Raw genomic sequence first — 19,858 nt, 5'->3', positions numbered from 1 at the left:
AAACAGCACAGTAGCAATCAGCGCGCTGTTAGGAATGACAGGATTTAAATACTGCGGAGGGCAGGACATGAAGTAGGCTGATGCCGATAAGGCACTTGACTCCCTGGAGTAGCCTTTTATGATCGAAACGTTTAGGCGGCTTGGTATGTCAGGGAGTTTGAGATCTCGTATGAAGCTGCTGGACACACAGCCTGTGGCCTGCATGTACGTAAATGGGCTCAACTCCGATGCCGTTCAGATCGCCTAGGGCACTGGGCTTAATGTTATAATTTCTGATGTCTTTGTCTCAGACGGGAGGGTCGCAAATTTGAATCCTGGTTGGTGCACTTTGAATAGTGACTTGTATATTTTTACTGTGCTGCCACCACACAGGCAAACTGACCCAGGAGTTACAAGTTAGCCGTGGCGGCTACAGGCCATTGCTTACATTGATGGCCCCACCCAGCTCTCTGGCCCTCTGGACAGCTATCTAAACAGAGGCCATGCCCTTTTGAGAAGCTGGTGACCCCAGTGCTTCTTCGAACAGTTCTTTTATCGTGCCTCTCCATTTTACGCGACCAACTCTCACCCCAATGGCCTCCTCAAATGGTGCGATGTTTGGGTGACATTCGTTCCGCGAAGTCCTGAAGCGTTCATAAAGCACAAGCCCGAAACCCATCAGCCTATATCTTTCAGGATCAAGACCTAACGAGAAGAATAAACGCAGAATTCAAATGTTTTGATAGAACAATGTCATAGTCACAGTTTGATGCACTGTAGTCATTCGCCATATTAGCAGGTCTTTTGTAATTAGGCGCTCCTACCTGGAGACGGTGAGTATGTGGTCACTATTAATAAGGGGTTATTGTCCGCCATTGCAGATACACTGTCTACCTTGATACTTCGGCTTTTCCTTAACCTTTGTGTTGTTCTTAAAGTACCAGTACCCTTTATAAGGCAAGTTGGTAAGCTTTATAATGTTGTCTATCAGTTGTCGCTTTATCCCCTTCTTGTAAAATATGCAAACCAAACTTGAAATAAGTACACTTTGTTGTGAGAATAGCTATTGTTGCCGCTGATTTCTTTTATTGCAGCACAGCAATGCCTCTATTATGAATCGAACATTGATTATTCGAATAGTATTGATTTAATTCCAGAGTGACTTTTGAACCATTAAGGTGATAAATAATAAATTGACCTCATATTTGTGTTAAATCAGTTTATCCTGTTAGAGTTCTGTCCTTCGTCGTCGTTTTCTAGTGAGCGGCCAAGGCTCTAGAGGATCATAGGGCTCTGCCCCTCCTTTTGCTTCGATAGGTCAACTTGAATATGAGAAATATGGAAAGGTAGAAATGCCGCATCACCTGTGGATAACTGACACCTCCTCCCGCTCTTCCAAATGCCCATCCAGTCACAAATAGCATCCTGGGCCCCAAAAGGACAACATCATGCCAGATGCCATGTAATGTTGCAAAAGGGGGGAAAAGAGTAATATGCACACATCTGCTGCGGGGATATGTCAGGTAAATTATTGGTTGTGATGGATTCTCTATAAGTACTAAATGACTGATATTGTTGAATATTAAATTATATGAATCAACGTTTGCTTGCCTGATCTGCGCTTATAATGTAAAGGATGGGGCTTACATTGAACCCCTCGTTCTGTTTTACACAAAAGCCCCGGACGGAGCTGCATCTTACAGAACTTTATCTACTTTAGGAAGAACTAAAAACTTGCTTTTTAAAGTTGTCTTCCAGGGCCAGAACCAGGCTCTGTAAGCGGCACTAGTTTCAGGGAGATGGACAGATGCTATGGTGATAGGAAACCCCCCTCAACTCACAATAATGTTCCAATCTTCCAGGTTAGAAGAAACCAGAAATGCTTGAACCAAGGGAGATGTTGAAAGTGTCAAAGGTGACTTATGAACAGCGAGTAAAGACAGGAGTTGGCATTTGAGATGATCTTAAGTGAATCGGAAAGAATGAGAAGAAGTGTGTAAATGGAGTTGCTTTTGTTGTATACTTCGTAAAGAGTTACTGGAAATTCTGCAGCCCAGCCTGATCCAGCTCTTTTTCTAAACTCTATTGTTGTTTAAATGAAATCTTGACCATATGCGTCTATCTTAAGCAAAACCTCAAGCACTTGGGTGCTCCGTGAGCTCCTTTACTTTGCTAAGTTACTCTGTAAACACTGGTAAATCACCTCTTTTTCAGACATTAATAAGATGTCACCTGATCAACAGAACCTTTAGTTAAATATCTGTGTATGATGAAATATTTCTTGCTAATTTTTAAAGGCGGTAAAGAAGAAGAGGGAGATTTACTAATATGTTGCGCCGTATTTGCATCAAAAAAGTGGCACAAAAAAGCGCAAAATCTTTTTTTCCTAATTTACTTTCCAGCGCTAAACTTTTTTAGCGCTGGAAATAATGTAAAAGTAATGTGAAGCAGCGCATAGCACTGCTTTGCGTTACTTTGCACCATGGGGGCCTGCCAAGGGGGATGCATGGGCATTCCCGTGCAACCACCCAAGATTTCTCATGCTAAACCCATTTTACCAAATTCAGTAGATTGGGTTTAGCGTGATAAAACTGCACCCTTTTAAACAAGACACGAGGAAGGAGAAATGAATACATTTCTCCTTCCTTTTCTGACTTTGCATGCGTGCTGCACTGCGCAACACGCATACAAAGTGGGAAAAGCCTTCCCTCGTGTCTGACATAGTATTTTGTACAGGAAGGGTGTCCTTCCTGTACAAAACCGACGCTGGACTCACACACACACCCTAGCGCTCTGGTGCTAAGGTGTGTGCATGGCGCACGGCTGCTGTAATCAGTGCCGATGCAAGGGAAAGGGAAGGGGAGAGCAATATCTTTGAAAATATGGTGCTCTCCTGTTCCCTTCCTGTCGCGCCACGCAGCGCAGCCTCGCGGGGGGAGGGCTGCGCTGCATTGTGTGGAGATTTGGTAAATCTCCCCCAAAATGTCTTTTACAACTATTGTGAATTCTCATTCCATTATGTTTCAATTTAGTAATTTTAAATATCTTTACATCCAACAGAAAACAAGCCTTGAATGTGTGAAATGACCATCAATAATGAAGCGAATGCTGTACCTCTTCAATAATAGCAGAAATAATGAGCTACAGTATTCAGGAAAACATCAGCGCAGTCGGCGACAGGGGAACCTGCACACAAACTGACAGATCCCGGATGAAGTATAAAGGGCAGTTCAGTGATTGTAAGAGGCCGAACTGTACACCTCCACGCCACAAGACGAAGAAATGACCTTAGGAAAATTAAGGCAACAACAATAACAAACCGCCTCCTGTATAAACAAGTGTCCAACACCAGCTTTGATCATCGGATCGGTATGATGTGATTACCGCAGTGCTCTATTTTATAAAATGATGACAGGCCATCATTCCGTGCTCTAGGAGAATTGTAAACTCTTTCCTGACAAACCACAGTAACCAGAGAAGAGCACAACAAAGCGGAGCCAGACAACTGATGGGTAAAGGAAAGAGGAGTTCTTTTTTCTACAATACAATAGACTGTCCTAATTTGCACCGGTCAGAAGGAAGATACATCTTTACCCACAATCGTGCATAGCCATAATCCAATCTAAAGGCACAATCACCTACAAAGACACCTTCTACGTATTAGGAGTGTGGCAAATATTTGGTGGCTATCGCATTTTTTTGTTAAAACAGAAATAAAACATGCAAAATACTGCACACATATAAAGTTTGTGAGAAAAACACAAGGGTTTTATAAGCCATGTCGGCCCATCAGGAAATGCAGTCATGGGATATAAACAAATATATACCCAACCCACAGACACTAACCAAGAAAGAAGAATCATACACATGCAGCAAGAGCTTTAGTTTGTCATCACTACTCAAGCTTCATCAGCACACGTACACAGGACAAAAACCATTCAAGTGCAGTGAATGTGTCAAGAGCTTTAGTAGGTTATCAGAACTACAAAGACACCAGCGAACACACACAGGGGAAAAGCCATTCAAGTGCAGTGAATGTGGGAAGTACTTTAGTAAGTTATCAAACCTCCAAACACATCAGCGAATACACCCAGGGGAAAAACCATTCAAGTGCAGTGAATGTGGGAAGTGCTTTAGTAAGTTATCAAACCTCCAAAGTCATCAGCGAACACACACAGGGGAAAAACCATTCAAGTGCAGTGAATGTGGGAAGAGCTTTAGTTGGTTATCAAACCTTCAAAGACATCAACGAACACACACAGGGGAAAAACCCTATCATTGTAGTGAATGTGACAGTAGTTTTCGCTGCTCTACAGCATTAAAGGACCATCAGCGAACTCACACAGGAGAAAAACCATTCAAGTGCAGTGAATGTGGGAAGAGCTTTAGTCAATTATCAGGACTACAAAGACATCAGCGAATACACACAGGGGAAAAACGCTATAATTGTACTGAATGTGACAGTAGTTTTCGCTTCTCTACAGCATTAAAGGATCATCAGCGAACGCACACAGGAGAAAAACCATTCAAGTGCAGTGAATGTGGGAAGAGCTTTAGTCATTTATCAAACCTTCAAAGCCATCAGCGAACACACACAGGGGAAAAACCATTCAAGTGCAGTGAATGTGCAAAGTGCTTTAGTCAGTTATCACACCTTCAACGTCATAATCGAACACACACAGGGGGAAAACCATTCAAATGCAGTGAATGTCCAAAGTGCTTTAGTCGGTTATCACATCTTCAAAGACATCAGCGAACACACACAGGGGAAAAACCATTCAAGTGCAGTGAATGTGCAAAGTGCTTTAGTTGGTTATCACACCTTCAAAGCCATCAGCGAACACACACAGGGGAAAAACCATTCAAGTGCAGTGAATGTGCAAAGTCCTTTAGTCAGTTATCACACCTACAAACACATCAGCGAACACACACAGGGGAAAAACTATATGATTGCTGTGAATGTTTGAAGAGCTTTAGTCAGTTATCAACCCTACGAAAACATCAACAAACACACACAGGGGGAAAGCCACTCAAGTGCAATGAATGTGGGAAGAGCTTTAGTCGACGATTAGAGCTACAAAGTCATCAGCGAACACACAGGGGGAAAACATAGAAGGGCACTGAAAGTGTGAAGGGCTTTTGTCAATTTTCGATCCCACACAGCCCTCGGTGAATACACTCCTTCATTTAACTCACATGGAAATAATCCTAGAGATGCAGAGATTCCGGAAAGAATTTCAGAACCTCAAAAATAATATTGACCCGTCTAAGGACATAGACAAGAGCAGAACAGTGCAGTTATTGTGAGAGGAATGAATTACGGAAAAAGATCAAATTCAAATTATGTAGGACATTGAAATACCAATGATAGAAGAACTGAATAGCAGTAAAGAAGAAAACAGATAACAGTATTTGCAGAATTATAAAAGTGTTTGTTTCCAGTGATTGTTCACTTCCATACACATAGCAAAGTGACATGATGTACCAGGATACACAGTGGGAGACAAGCACAATGTGGATTAAAAGAAAAATTGTTGATTTTTATTTGGTGAAGAAGATATACAAAGAAAAACATTCAATCGCACCTGACCACACTACCTGTAAAAGCAACACTGAACAATGCTGGGACTAACAGCGGTATTTTCAGCTAACTTGTCGGATTAGTGATAAAACCTATAAACCCAACACACCCAGACTGGACATGTTGTCAGGGCTCTGGAGATGGAAGCTTCATTGGTAAATTGCATGTATTACTATTAACAAATGCCACTGCAGTATATGTAATGAACTAAAGCGAAGCACAGGTGTTCAAGAAATAACCTATTTTCAGATATAAAAGAGCACATACCTTGTTTTTAAGTAACGTTTGGTGCATCTATTACACACTGTTATCGGTTGATGGATCAGCTCGTGCCTCGCGCCTTATTACTAAGTGCGACCCGTAACTCCTCTCCGACTTGGCGATGTGGTGAAATAGTGAAATCCCACATCAAAAGCATATATGTGCCAGGACAATCAGTTGCACTCCCAGCAACTCGTCTTCCACACTGATTGTCCCTTGTTCTCAAATGTTCTGAAGGATTTGTCGTATGAATGCCTGAAGTGGCAGTGACATTCATGAAGCTAAAGCTAACAGGAGTGTGTGGGAGATAGAGAGGGGGAGAGATAAAGAAAGCGAGAGAGACAAAGAAAGGGGGAGAAAAAGAGAGAAATTGAAGGAGGGGGAACATCACGTTATTTGTACTCACCTAAAAATAGAAGAAGCAGCCGAATACATGCCAAAGTGTGACATCACCAGAGAAACGGGCTGAACACCTGTGAATGTATATGTTTATTTTTAACACCTATAGACCCATGTCATGCCAATAAACAGGGCACAAGTAAGGAAAATAGTGAAGGAGCCCATTATCATATGCAAATCACAGAGACGTCACATGTAGTGACATCACAAGAAGTGATGTCAGGCCCTTATAATAATGTTCACGTGAAAGGTTGACGGCCTGTTTTAAAAACAAGAAACATAAAATAATGTAAAAGTAAGTTTTTGGTTTCAGTTTTTATACATCATGTCTTTTTCCCACTTTTAGTTTGTAACTAAACTCGGAAATGACTGAAAGTGTAAATATTTTTAAACAGATATGTGGAACTTGGAAATTAAATTTTTAAACAGTTTTCAGTGAATAAATAAAATTTGCTTTTAATTTGCGCTTGTTTCCTGACGCTATTCTTTATCCAGCCCCTAAGCTCCAAAGTGTTTCACATTTACAGTGTATTAAGCAATAGAAGGGCTAATTTTGTCAAGTTCTCTGTTTCTCTCTTGCGCCACTCACACAAACAAACACTCAGAGGCCTGTGTCTGCAGTGCTGGGGCACAAAGTAACAATTAACAGTTGCAGACTAATGATCTAGGTGGAACTGAGTCCCGTTTCTAGATAATAGTGGGGGGACCCCTTAAACTGTGGCTACCCCCCGACTTGTGCCGTGCTGGTAAAGCAATAGTGAAATTGAGTAATTTATGATGAATTGAAATGAGAGAAAGAGAAGAAGAGAGTGTGGTGCAGGATATATTAAAGAAAATGAAAAAAAAGCAACACAAGACTTTACCCTGTTCTGTGTACTAGCACTTTACGTAAGCAAGTTGTGCTGTGCGTTGTGAACAGGCTGTCACCCCCTTCTTATGACGTCCCCAGAGCGTCCGCGCAGCGGACGCGCGCAGCGGGAGCACCGACTGAGCGCCGAAGGTGGGCCAAAGGTAAGCCCATCTGCGCCCGTCCGCGCCTGGACCGCGCTCAGCGCCAGGACCCCTGGCCCCCGCAGACCCCAGCCCACCCGCCGGACGTACGACGCCGCAACCCTCAACGCACTCAACACCGGCCGAGTCCCGGGCTGCTACCGAGCCACCCCGAGACGCACCTACGGACCCTTCTGCTGCAACTCCTGCAAGTTCACCTGCATCCGGACCTGCACTACAACTACACCAACCAAGACGAGCAACAGCAGCAGCCACCATAAATGCATCCTGCTCAACACCCGCTCCATCCACAGGCACGCCATCAAGGTCTGGAACCTGCTCGACACCACAGCCCCAGACGTCGCCTTCTTCACGGAAACCTGGACGAACGCCTCCTCAGCGCCTGACATCGCCATCGCCATCCCAGACGGCTACAAGATCATCCGAAGGGACCGCGTCAATCACACCGGAGGAGGCATCACCATCGTCCACAGGAACACCATCTGCATCACGAACAACACCAATGACATCCTCGCAACCGCCGAGCACCTGCACTTCCAAGTCCACATCAACCCCAAGACCACCCTCAGAGGTACCCTCATCTACAGACCCCCTGGACAACGCACACAATTCAGCGAAGACATCGCCGACTTCATCAGCCCACACGCCCTCTGCTCCGCTGACTACATCCTCCTAGGGGACCTCAACTTCCACCTGGAGAACAACAACGACCGCAACACCACGACCCTGCTGTACCAGTACGTACACACCTTAGTGAAAGTTTCAGTAAGCCCTACATGATATGCAGAGTGTCGTGCGCGGTATGAAATCTGATCCCACTCATTATGGCTCAACGTTCTTCCCAGCTCTCTGTTCCAGCGTTCCCTACCTGGATTATGAAAGTGTGAGGGGGGAGGCTGTAATAGAACTCTCCTCATCCGTGGCTTGCGGCCTTGCCAAATAAAACGGGATAGGATCGATTGTGTCTGCTGAAACCAGCCCTTAGGCGGGTGTAGCGGCAGGGCCCGAAATAGATATAGTATCTGAGGGAGAACTGTCATTTTAACCACCGCCACTCTCCCGAGCCACGATATCAAACCTTTGCTCCACCTCCCCAGTTCCTCTTTAATCTTTCCAGTCAAAGCAGTATAATTGGCTGTCACCATAGCCTGCAACGTAGGTGCCAACAGGATACCCAAGTACTGGACCTGGTGAGCCGACCAATGCATGGGGAAGAGGCCCTGCAACTCCCGCCGTGTTGCAGGAGTCAGGGAGATGTCCAGTGCTGTCGATTTGCCCATATTCATTTTGAATCCAGCCACCCGTGAGAAAGCCTCCAATTCGCTGATACACGCAGGCAGTGCACGCCTCGGCTCTTCCAAGGTCAGAATCACATCGCCCGCATAGAGGCTGACCGTATGAACATATCCCCCCATCTTCACTCCAGTGGCGTCCGGATTCTGCCGGAGACTCTGAGCAAGTGGCTCCATATATATAGCGAAAAGGAGTGGGCACAGAGGGCAGCCCTGTCTGGTGCCGCGTTCGATGCCAAGCCTCCGGGAGCCGCAGCCATTCACCCGTACCACCGCCGGCGGGAACCGGTATCAGTTAAAAACCAGGGTGCGATATTTCTCACCTATGCCCATCCTCGTCATAACCCGTTCCAAATAGGGCCAATGCACTCGGTCAAACGCCTTTTCAGCATCTACCGAAAGGAGCATTCTCTCTCCAGGAATCTGGGAGGCCTTCTCCAGAACATGCACCACCCTCTTGGTGTTGTCCACCGTCTGCCTCCCAGGGACAAAGCCAGCCTGGTCCGGCTCCACCAGTCCCGGTAAGTGAAGCGCTAAGTGCGCCGCCAGAATACCTGTGTACAATTTCAAGTCCATGTTCAGAAGGGAGATCGGGCGGTACGAGCTGCATTGGGTCCGGTCCTTCCCTGGTTTAGGGATAACCGAGATTGAGGCCTGTAGGAGATCCGGAGGGATTGCCCCCGGCTCGGAGAAGGAGTTAAACAATTTAGCTAGTATAGGGGCCAACGTGACACTGAATGTCCTATAGAAGAGCGCTGTGTAGCCATCCGGGCCGGGGGCCTTCCCATGTTTAAGCCTGGAGATGGCAGCAGTCACTTCCTCGACCCGTATCGCCCTCTCGAGATACTCTGTTTGAGATGGTTCTAGGGATGGGAGTTTCACTGAGTCCAGGTAGTCTTCCGACTCCTGCTCCCGCAGACTCTCCCCGGTGTATAGGTCCGCATAAAATCGGCGGAAGGCCTCAGCTATCTGGTCGTCCCCCGTGACCAGTCCGTCATTTCCCGTTGCAATCTCCTTCACCTGATGACGTTCATTGGCCACCCTGAGTTTATTCGCCAAAAGGCGGCCACACCTGTCTCCCCCCTTGTAGTAAGCGTGTTTCAGTCGAAGTGCTGCGTATTCTGCCCTGTCCATGTCCAGGGATGACAGGAGCTTTCTCGCTGCCTTCAGCTGTTTCCAAATCCTGGGGGCCCCCGTACGGCGGTGCACCTCTTCCAATTCCCTAACTTTTTGGGTGAGCTCGTCCCGCTTCTGCCTCCGTTCCCTGTTCTCCGCCGAAGAAATCGCGATAAATTCCCCTCTGACCACTGCTTTAAGTGCGGCCCACTGCGTCGCCACCGAGGTATCTGCGTTATCATTATGCGTTTGGAAGTCCCTGATCACCTCCGTTACCTTTTTCACGACAGTTTTCTTGTGTAACAGAGCATCTCTGAGGCGCCAGACCCCCCGGGGGGCCCGGTCAGCCGGCAGAGAAAAGCTCCTCGAGACCGGTGCGTGATCCGATAAAGATAAGACCCCCACCTCCGATGTCGTAGCTAAATCCCGGACCGGCCCGGTAACTATGAGGTGATTCAGCCTCGCGTAGGTTTTGTGTGCGTGAGAGTAAAAGGAGTAATCTCGATCCGTGGGGTGTAGGTGGCGCCAAAGGTCATGAAGATCCAGGTCCATCAGTTGGGATTTAACTGCTCGTGACATTCCCCTGTCTGTGGTGAGCGCTGTGCCGATCTATCTATAGCTGAGTCTACCACCATATTTAAATCCCCACCCAAAATAATGTGCCTGTCCGGGGATGCTGTTATGTCCACTAATGCCGACTGAAAAAAGCTATCCTGATGTTCATTCGGACAGTAAATCAAACCAATGGTAAATGTCAGAGCCCCTAATTTGAATCTGTGCGCTAATAGTCTCCCCTTTTGTTCCGCAAATTTGTGGAGGACCTCCCCTCTAAAAGAGTTCGACACTAAGATCGCCACCCTCGCCGTCTTGGTGTTGGACGAGGAAAAGAACTGCGTTGGAAATGTACGGGATCTTACTCTATGGCAGTCTTGCGCAAGCAAGTGAGTCTCTTGTAGAAGACAAATGTCAGCCTGTGTGTTCTCTAGCAAGGACAGAACTGCTCTTCTTTTGACAGGGTTATTAAGTCCCTGAACATTAAGGGTCACTACCTTAAGGGTTGCCATCCAGAGTCAAGACAGAATGAAACATGCAGTGAATCCTGCGTATCGGGGGGGCCTGTGGGCCTCAACTGCCCGTGACTCCCCATCGGGCCATCGTGGAAAGCTCAAGAACACTGAACGGACTGTACCCTCCCCTCCCCTACCCAACTCCCGACCCCCTTGTCCCCCAACTCCCCCAACTCCCCCTCCTCCCACCCCCCATTCGGCACCCCAACTCCCCTCCTTCCCTTCCCCCCCCCCCCAAACCCCCAACTTCTTCCGAAAAATTGTCCCATCCATGACCTGTCCGGACAAGTCCGTGGTAACTTATCGTAGTGGACGTCCAGCCACACCCTTCCCCCCTCTGCCTCCCCCAGCCCCTCATGGCTCTAAGCCAGCAAAAACAGAAATGCAAAGTCGTTCTCCCCCCGGAGCAGTCTTACGCTGTTAGTGCGACGCCGTCGTGCACCACTATGTCTCTGGAGGCTTCCTGGATGGCGCTCGCCATTTCAGCCCTGATGGTAGGCGAACTCGGACGTTGGGATGCCGCTGATGTTCTGCGCCTCGAGACCCTGTGCCAGCCATCCCCGGTGGTGCGTCTCCTGCGAGGTGTAGTGGAGGCCTCTTCCTCCGCAGTGATCCCCAGCACCTCGCACGTGTCCTGTAGGGACCTCGGTTGATGTAGCACACCGTTCCAACGTAAAATAAGTCGAAAAGGATGACCCCAGGAGTAAGGCGTTTCATGCTGTTTCAAGAAGTCTGTTGCGATTTTAAACGCTTTCCGTTTTTGGAGGGTGATTACAGACAGATCTTGATACAAGGCCACTGGGTGTCCTCTAAACGTAAACGAGGGTTTTTTGCGGGCCTCCACCATGATCCGTTCTTTCAGCGGAAAGTCAGGGAGAAATGCCAGGATGTCCGGTGGCGGGGCTGACGCGCGTCTATGAGGCCCCACTCGATGAGCCCTATCAATCCGTATCGGAAAGTCTGCTGCTTCGCCCAATATATCCCTGAAGAGCTCCCTCAGGTATTCCGCCACATCCGTCCCCTCCTCCGTGGATGGCACACCACGGACCCTGATGTTATTCCGCCGAGAGCAGTTCTCCAGGTCTTCGTTGTGGGCCTGGAGGTCCATCTGTTGGTCCCTCAAACGCAGCACCTCCTGTTGTAGCTGCGTGATCTCCTCATCTTATCTCTGTGTGGAACTTTCCACCGTGACCACTCTCTCGCCAAGACCGTCAACTTCTCTCCGGATCTCACGGACCTCCCCGGCCACCTCCTGCTTCAGCGTCTGAAAGTCGTCTCTCAGCGTGCCAAAAAGCGACTCCAAAAAGGACCGAGTGACCGGGGGTTCGCCGCCGCCTGTTGCATTGGAGCCACTCGCTGCCTCCTTTCACCCCTGGTCTGAGACCTGCCAAGCATCTCGGGGAGCGTGCGGTCGTTCCGTTTATTGCCTTTCTGACTCGCCATCTTGACCTCAAGGCCGCCCTGCCAAGTACGGGCACCGCGTCGGCCGGACACCTGGGCAGCGGCTCCACTCGCCTCTTCTCGCTAGGATGACTCTGTCCTATGCCGCTGGATGCACCTCCGGGACCCCCTGGCCGACTTCAATGGCCGGGTGCCGCTATCCGCTCCCGGCCACGCTACAGCCAGGGGTAGGGAGTCTACCACGGCTCGCGCAAACCGTTTCCTCTGGCCTGGCTCGTCCTTTGGCGACTGCCACAGTTGGTTGCGGTAAGCCGACCATCCACAGCGGAACTCTCAAGGGCACCATGCTCCGCCGTCCGTTTCTTCACCACCACCGAAGGCCAACATGGCGTCTCTGTGTGCCCCTGCAAGCTATCCCACCCCTTCCGGTGAAGGTTTCGGCTATGGGCGTCTCTCCATCTGGCACAGGGTCAGTCACCAGCCGGCCAGAAGCTGACTCCTCCGCAGCAACCTGAGGGTCTCGGTTCCTATCCTTGTCGCTGCGACTCCTTTGCCGTCTATGCGTCCAGCGAGCCCGCCCTTCTGACTCGTAGGTCTCCGATTAGCTAGGCTGGAGCCGCGGCCTCAAGTTCCGTTGGGATCGGCAGCCAGGAGCGCGTCGTCTCCGCGGGCAGCAGGCCCGTCTCCGGGCCGCAGGTCCCGTCTCGGCACCCAGGCGTGGCACCCACCGCCTTCCGCTGCGCCGCCGACGACTTCTGCGTGCTTCGGGGAAAGAGCTCCGGTCAGCCTCGGCTAGGACGCCATTTCTCTTCGCGTCCGGTCTCTGCGTCGCTCAATGCTCCGGGCCGGATTACGATCACTCCAAGGCTGGATTTCGGCTCTAACACAGCCCAAACTGTTCCCGCACCGTCCCCACTCGGTTTTACGCCGATGGGGGGGGGTAGAACAAGCTATACAAAAGGCTCAGGGCCCGGGCTGGGTCGGGTGCTCCGGGAGAAAGAGTCTCCTCACCCCGCCATCTTGGCCACGCCCTATGAAGAAGATTTAGAAGGAATCAATGTTCTCCCTGTCACAGGGAATGCTATAGATGGCCCTCAGGAGCTAGTTTTGATCAGTGATGCTCTAGTGAGCATGCTCTTCGACTTTGGGGCCAAGATACCGCTAGTCCCCAAAACATTTTATGAGTGTAATCTGCTGGGCAAACTCACCCTGTTGAAGCCAGACATTAGACCAATAGGTTAAGGTGGGGTGACTATTGAGTTGCTGAGTTATTTCTGGGGCACGATTGACTTCAATGGGAGAGTCATCCCTGGTAAAATCTATGTCTCGATGAAGCGGGACTCGCTCATAAGTTGCTTCCATCAACGTGATCTACATATCTGTTTTTATCCCAATGAGATCTGTCTGCCTAAAAGAATTACCACCAGTTAGGGTTGTTAGTAATGCTAATCGAGACTGGATCAAGGAATTCCTTGAGGTCTTTGCTGGTGAACTGTGTTTGTTTCAAAAACTATGTACCTAGGATAAAGGTCAAATCTAACGCTGTTCCAAAAACAGCTAAAGTCAGAAATGCACCTCTGTAAGTAAGGGAGAGCATGAATGTTGAATTAGGCAATCTCTTAGCCAAGTTTATCATTCAAGAAGTTGAAGCAACGTTGTGGGTCTCTCCTGTTGTTATGGCCCGCAAAGCCAATGGGGAGGCTAGGCTCTGTGTGAGCTTGAGGGAGCTCAAGAAAGCAGTTATTGTTGATCATTATGCTTTCACCCACATAACTAAAATGCTGTGTTCTCTTGAGTGGGCAAGGCATTTTTTTCCTTGGACTTGACCTCCGCCTATCACCAGGCCGGCCTTCACTCCTCTTCAGAACATTCAGAGCATTTACTCCTCTTCCCAGGACCTTACCTCCTGGGTAACACCCTTTGGTACCTTTAGGTTTCTAAGAATGCCTTTCGACTGATTTCTGCGGCCTCAGTTTTTCAGAGGGCGATGGAGGGCATTCTTGGAAGCCTTCAGGGTTTCAAGGTGTACCCAGATGATGTGCTCATCTTTGGTGTGGATTTTGAGGATCATAATGGGAGGCTGAGGTCGGTATTGAAGAAGTTATGTGATGCTGACCTCACCCTTATTGCTGACCAGTGCAAATTTGATGTCAAAGAATTAGAGTACCTTGGGCATTTTGTGTCCGCTGCAGGCATCAAACCTAAGCACCATTTGTAATTTGCACAACCCTTTGAACAAAGAAGAGTTTGTAAAGTTTCTCAGCATGGCTGAATTTTATCACAAGTTCATTCCGAACTTTGCAGGGAAAACCTCTTGTTTGAGGTCTCTTCTCAAGAAGGGAGGCACACTTGTTTGGTCCAAGGGCTGTGAGGAGGAAGAGTTTGAGTGCATTAAGAAACATCTGAATGAAGCACCTTGTCTAGGAAGTTTTGACCCCACAAAGGAATCTTATCTCATCACTGATGCCAGCTCAAAGGGGTTAGGAGCAGTTATTTTGCAAAAGGTTGATGGGAAGGTTAAAACGATTATGTTCCTCTCTAGGCCCTTGAGGGGTGCTGAATGCAACTGCTCTGTTGTGGAGAAAGAAGCTCTGGGTGTTTCCTGGGCAGTGCGCAAGCTGAGAAAGGATTTGTGGGGGAAAAGGTTCAGAATTCGTACTGATCACAAACCTCTTAGGGAGGTCTTCTCCAAGAAAGGCATTGACCCTGTCTCCCATGGGATACGGAAGTGGGTTGTGGCTCTACCGTTCTGGTACACTGTTTGTCAAGACTGGTGGTGTGGAGTATGAAATGACAGATGATGTTGAGAGGTTTGGAGGTGAATAATTGGAGGAAGGAATTAATTTGTGTGTGATTAGCGAAGGGTTGATTTCAGAGAGAGAGTGGAGGGAACATCACATGATCGGTTTCGACTTGCAGAAAGTCCTCACCATGGTCAAAGGTGGTTAGTGTGAGAAGAAGGACTGTGAGGAGGTCCTCAAAGGCTTTTGGCAAGTTAGGGAAGATCTGGCGGGGGAGGATGGTCTCCTCGTGTGTGGTAGTAAGTTGGTTGCATCCCTTGCTCTAAATGATAAGCTAGTAAAGAGTGCTCACACCTCACACATAGGCATTGCCAAGACAAAGCAAAGTATCAGGTAAGAATATTGGTGGTCTACCATGGATGTACATGTAGAGAGGTTGGTGCGTGAATGTGCGTGTTATGACAGGATATTGAAGTGCAGGACTCAACCCATGGTTATTAGGGAACAGGCTACTGGTCCGTGGTGGACACTTTCATAGATATTTTGGGACCTGTGAAGTTGAAGACTCAGGATCTCTATTTGATCGTGTGTATTGATATGTTTTCCCATTGGCCTGATATCAAAGGTGGTTAATTCCGTTGAGTCTGGTGAAGTGATTGAGTTTCTAGAAGAGTTATTTGAACGTGAGGGTTTCCAGCTAACACTCTTGTCAGACAATGGTGTTCAGTTCACAACCTTAGTCATGGAAGAGTTTCTGAGTTCCAGGGGGATCAAGCATAAGAAGGCGTCCCTGTACCATCCTCAAAGCAATGGTGTGGTGGAAAGGTTTGTCAAGGTTGTTAAAGAGACTCTGCAACAAGCTGTTGTCTGTGGTGAAAGTTGGGAGTTGGCCATGAGGAAGTAGGTTAGCGAGTATAGGTTCACTTCTTGTTCGTCCACTGGTGAAACTCCCTTTTGTTTATTTAAAGGAAGGGTCCCAAACATGGAGGTCACTCTGTTGTGGGTAATGATCAAAAGAACCTTAGTGGATGAAAAGGTGGGTTTTAGAACTGGAGGTCTCTAGTCATCAATGGCTTGCACCTTTGTCCAAATAGGGACCCTTGATTCTAGTCAGAATAAGGGGGCGACACTCCTAAAATAACCCCTGCTCAACCCTGTGGTAGCTTGGCACGAGCAGGAAGGTTTATCTCAGAGGCAGTGTGTGAAGCATTTGTGAACACTTACAGTAAAACAGGGAAAACACTACAGATGTACACTACACAGGTTTTATAAAAATAAGTATTCTTAATATAGACTTAACACAAGACTCAAACGACAAAAATCCACAATACTGTAAGCAGAAATAAGATGGTAGAAGTAGCTCAAAAATAGGTTATTCACTTAAACGCAGTTTTTAGCAACAGATAACCCCAACTGGAGTTATCACGACATCGAGGTCAAAGAAATCCCAAAGTACGGCGCCGACCGTGAGGTGCGCGGCTTCGAGCGCGCAGTCAAAACAGACCCACAAAGAACAGTACCTTGGAAAAGTGAAAACAAAGACAGCTCACAGCGTAGTTGGCGCTGTGCTGCGTCGGTTCCTTGCTTCAGGGGAGGCGACGTGTCAGGTCCTCGATGCTTGCACAAAGCAGGGGAGGCGTTGGTTCCTTACGATAGTGCCGAAACCACGGTTCCGTACAATGTCACGATGTCGATGGATTCTTGACCACCCACTTCGAGGATCGGCTCCACAATGATGTCGGCTTTGGAGGCAATGTGGCATAGCAGCTGGCATCGGGCCTACGTCACAAAGTCGGAGCAACGCTCAGGGCTTGTGGCAGGTTACGATGTCGCTTGTTGGTGTCTATATGGCACGGCGGCCGGCGGCGGGTCTACGTTGTAAGTCATAGCAGCGCTCACGGCTTCGATGCAGATTATGGCTTTGCTCGCCGGCGTCAGTTTTGCAATTTCCTTCTGTAGCAGCCAGAAAAGCAAGTTCCAGATGCAGGCAAGCATATGGGGTGAAGTCTTTGTATCCCTGAGACTTCAGACAGGAGGCATGCTCAAATTCAAGCCCTTGCAGATTTTCTGCAAGATGATGAAAGTTTCAATAAAAGTCTATTCTCCTTTCCTTGGCAATAAAGAAACCACTAAAGGTCATCCCCAGCAAACAACACACTGGTATGGGGTAGTCAAAAACTCCTGCTGATTCTCTTGTTCTTCTCCTTGATTCCCAGAAGTGATCTAAAGTTCTGGGGTCTGGGTCCCTCTTTTTATACACACAAATCCTTTGTCTCTGAAGGTAGAGAGTGTCTGTACCTAGTCTATACCAGTTCTTGGTGCATCCTGCCAGTGCACAACTTCTTCCTTTTTTCAGGGTGAGCCAGGGTCAACAGACACACCACAGGAGGTGGAGCCAGCATTGTGGAAGGCAGGCACCGCCCTATTCAGGCCCAGGTGCTACTCCTCTCACCACTCTACATGCAGATAGGTCTATTCAGCCCAGTGCTGACTCACCCTGTCTCCTGGAGCCCCCTCAGCCCCTGTCACTCACAGACCAGACATGGAATACACATCCTTGCAGAAGCAGGCTTGGATGGTTAGGCAAGAAAATACCTATTTCTAAAAGTGGTAGTTTCAAACACAGAATGTTTGAAACCAACTTCACTAAAAGATGTATTTTATCATTCTGAGTTCAGGCATATTAAATTAGTTTTTCTACCATTTTCCCTGGGATAGTTAAGATTGTAAGTTGTTATAACCAAACTGACCATTCTGGCCTATGGGGACTGGTAGCCTTGCAGTAGTGAAAAACAAAATTGGCTGTAATTCACTACCAGGACATGCTACACACATCAGTGCATGTCCTACCTTTCACATACAATGCACCCTGCCCTAGGGCCTACCTTAGAGGTGGCTAACATGTATAAAAGGGACGGTTTAGAGATTGGTCTGTGGGTGCACTTTGTAAACAACATAAGGCCTCACCTAAAAGACCTAGCGTAAATAACAAATCCAGGGTTTTCAATACTCTTCTCAATTCCCTCGAGTGTGTACAGTTCAACTACTCGAGTGTGTACAGTTCAACTACTCTTGTTTGTCACAGTGTCTCACTAAAAACAACAACTGCTACCATCCAGACTCCCCACCTTCCAGCAGTGAAAAAATGTGAGAGAAGGGAGAGAGTACCTCATGGTAGAACTGCCAACGGGGTTGCTGACTAACAATCGCCAGCTTGCCCACTTCTCATCATCAGTAACTCTCTCTCTGAGTGTGTAAGAAGTAAAGAAAAGACAGGAAAAAACAGTGTTTGTTCTCCTTTTCGAGAACCACAAAAAACGTGGATACACGAGTGATAGTGAGACAAAATAACCGTGCTTACTATTGTGTGTATGTGCCCAATGAACCCCTGTGAGAAATAATGAACGTAATTCTGTGAGTGGGTGCACTTACCAAGTCCACATGGCAGTACTAGACTGCATACAGGCTCTGCAATGGCAGGCCTGAGACACACATTACAATCTGCTTCTGTGGGTGGCACAATCAGTGCTGCAAGCCCACCAGCAACATTTGACTTACAGGCTCTGGGCACACGCAGTGCACTGTACTAGGGTCTGACATGTAAACCAAATAAGCCAATCATGGAGTCATTAATCCATGACATCAAATTAACATAGGGAGCACTTGCACTGTGGCACTGAATAGCAGTGGCACAGTGCTCACATACAATGCACCCTGCCCTAGGGCCTACCTTAGGGGTGGCTACCGTGTAGTAAACGGAAGGTTTCGGGACTGGTCAGTGGGTGCACTTACCAAGTCGACAAGGCAGTACTAGAAGTGGAAGGGAGTCTCATGCCAATGCTACCAGTTCTAATAGTGGGCAGTATTGAGGACTGGAAAGAGAGAAAGAGGTGATGAAAAAAAGACAGATCTTGTATGATAAAATAAGGGCTGTGAAGGGAACAGTGGTCGCCGTGTGAGACTGAGTCAAGATCAAGTCTCCCAGATCGAAATTCAATCTTCCGTTTAAGGGTATCAAGGTTTTCAAAAATGCAATAAAGACGAGTGAGCCCGATTCGGGCTCTGAGGTGGAAGAGCCTGTTGCAGGAGAAAGGGGCTCTGGGCCACTTCACTTGAAATGTATTCCCTGACGTTTGCACGATTGTGTTTCTTAAAGTGAGCTCTTTCCCATTTGCCATGCACCCCAGTTTTCTCTTTGCCTATAAAATCGCTTTGTTGTGTTCTTCAAAGATCCTACATGCATTCTCTATAATGTTCTTTGTATCCTTTGCATTCATAGTTAAGTTTCCTTTTATTTTATTTAAGTTTAGAATGTGTGAGGGGGAGAAGGTGTGTCGTCCTGTGTCATGATACTCTGGAATGTGAGGATGGGTGCTGGGCCGTGGGCTGGGATAGAGACATTTGTCATTCGGTCTCAGCTTGATGATGGATGGGGTCTCTGTAGCTGTGATACTTAAATAAACCTTTCTTGACCCCCATATGATCTACTCTGCTTTCTGCAGGCACACCCTTCCACAGACGTCCATGTTAAATCTAGCAGCGCACAACCCACTGAGCATTCCTGCATGTGTGGTACTTGATGGCAAAGGTTTATTGTCAGCGTTTTATGTCATAACGCCTAAAACATTGATATTTACAGCACGTAATAAAATAATCACAATTCTTGTTAATTTAAAACTACTTAAGCGCAGTTGATATAAATACAACACTTTGCGCATCGTCCATGATCTGACGTTAAGTGCAAGTGCAAACGGATGACGTACATCACTATTAAAACCAATCCATTAGATAGAGTGGTCATTAGATCTTACAAAGCGTCCCAACTAACAAGCGCCTACCAAGGTGCAGATACCGGCGTCTCCGTCTGCTTGTTGCCCACTCAGAGCAATTAAATCTAATAGGAAGCCTGAAAGCTGTCTTATAAGCAGAAATAAAACAAGAGCACAAGCCTGCTGCGCAAACGTTATCTATTATGTTACAAAAACGAGGATTTGACCAAATAATGTCAGT

The 19,858-nt window shown here is 47.6% G+C and overlaps 1 protein-coding gene across 3 annotated transcripts; it reads left to right on the top strand.

The window, feature by feature from the left end:
• The first annotated feature begins 3,757 nt into the window (after positions 1-3,757).
• Positions 3,758-6,684, top strand: LOC147737317 (uncharacterized). 3 transcript variants are annotated; one of them, XM_086925028.1, is made up of 2 exons: positions 3,758-3,951; positions 4,117-6,684. In XM_086925028.1, the coding sequence occupies exons 1-2, from the start codon at positions 3,758-3,760 to the stop codon at positions 5,090-5,092; spliced, it is 1,170 nt and encodes a 389-aa protein (XP_086781154.1). In that variant the 3' UTR covers positions 5,093-6,684. The 3 variants fall into 3 exon arrangements, with proteins under 3 accessions (XP_086781154.1, XP_086781152.1, XP_086781159.1); XM_086925026.1 differs by having other exon boundaries at positions 3,758-4,389; positions 4,474-6,684; XM_086925033.1 differs by having other exon boundaries at positions 3,758-4,727; positions 4,896-6,684.
• The last annotated feature ends 13,174 nt before the right edge of the window (positions 6,685-19,858 follow it).

Source organism: Lissotriton vulgaris, chromosome 1_1 (genome assembly GCF_964263255.1).
Source record: "Lissotriton vulgaris chromosome 1_1, aLisVul1.2, whole genome shotgun sequence".
Lineage (NCBI taxonomy): Eukaryota > Metazoa > Chordata > Amphibia > Caudata > Salamandridae > Lissotriton > Lissotriton vulgaris.
The sequence above is the reverse complement of the archived record's forward strand: the minus strand, read 5'-3'. Positions and strand labels throughout refer to the sequence as shown.

Bases quoted from the DNA above. Each gene is read 5' to 3' on its own strand.
- LOC147737317 (XM_086925026.1), top strand. From the start codon at position 3,758: ATGTCGGCCCATCAGGAAATGCAGTCATGGGATATAAACAAATATATA. The intron at 4,390-4,473 runs ACATCAGCGAAT...AGCATTAAAGGA, and splicing joins CAATTATCAGGACTACAAAG to TCATCAGCGAACGCACACAG.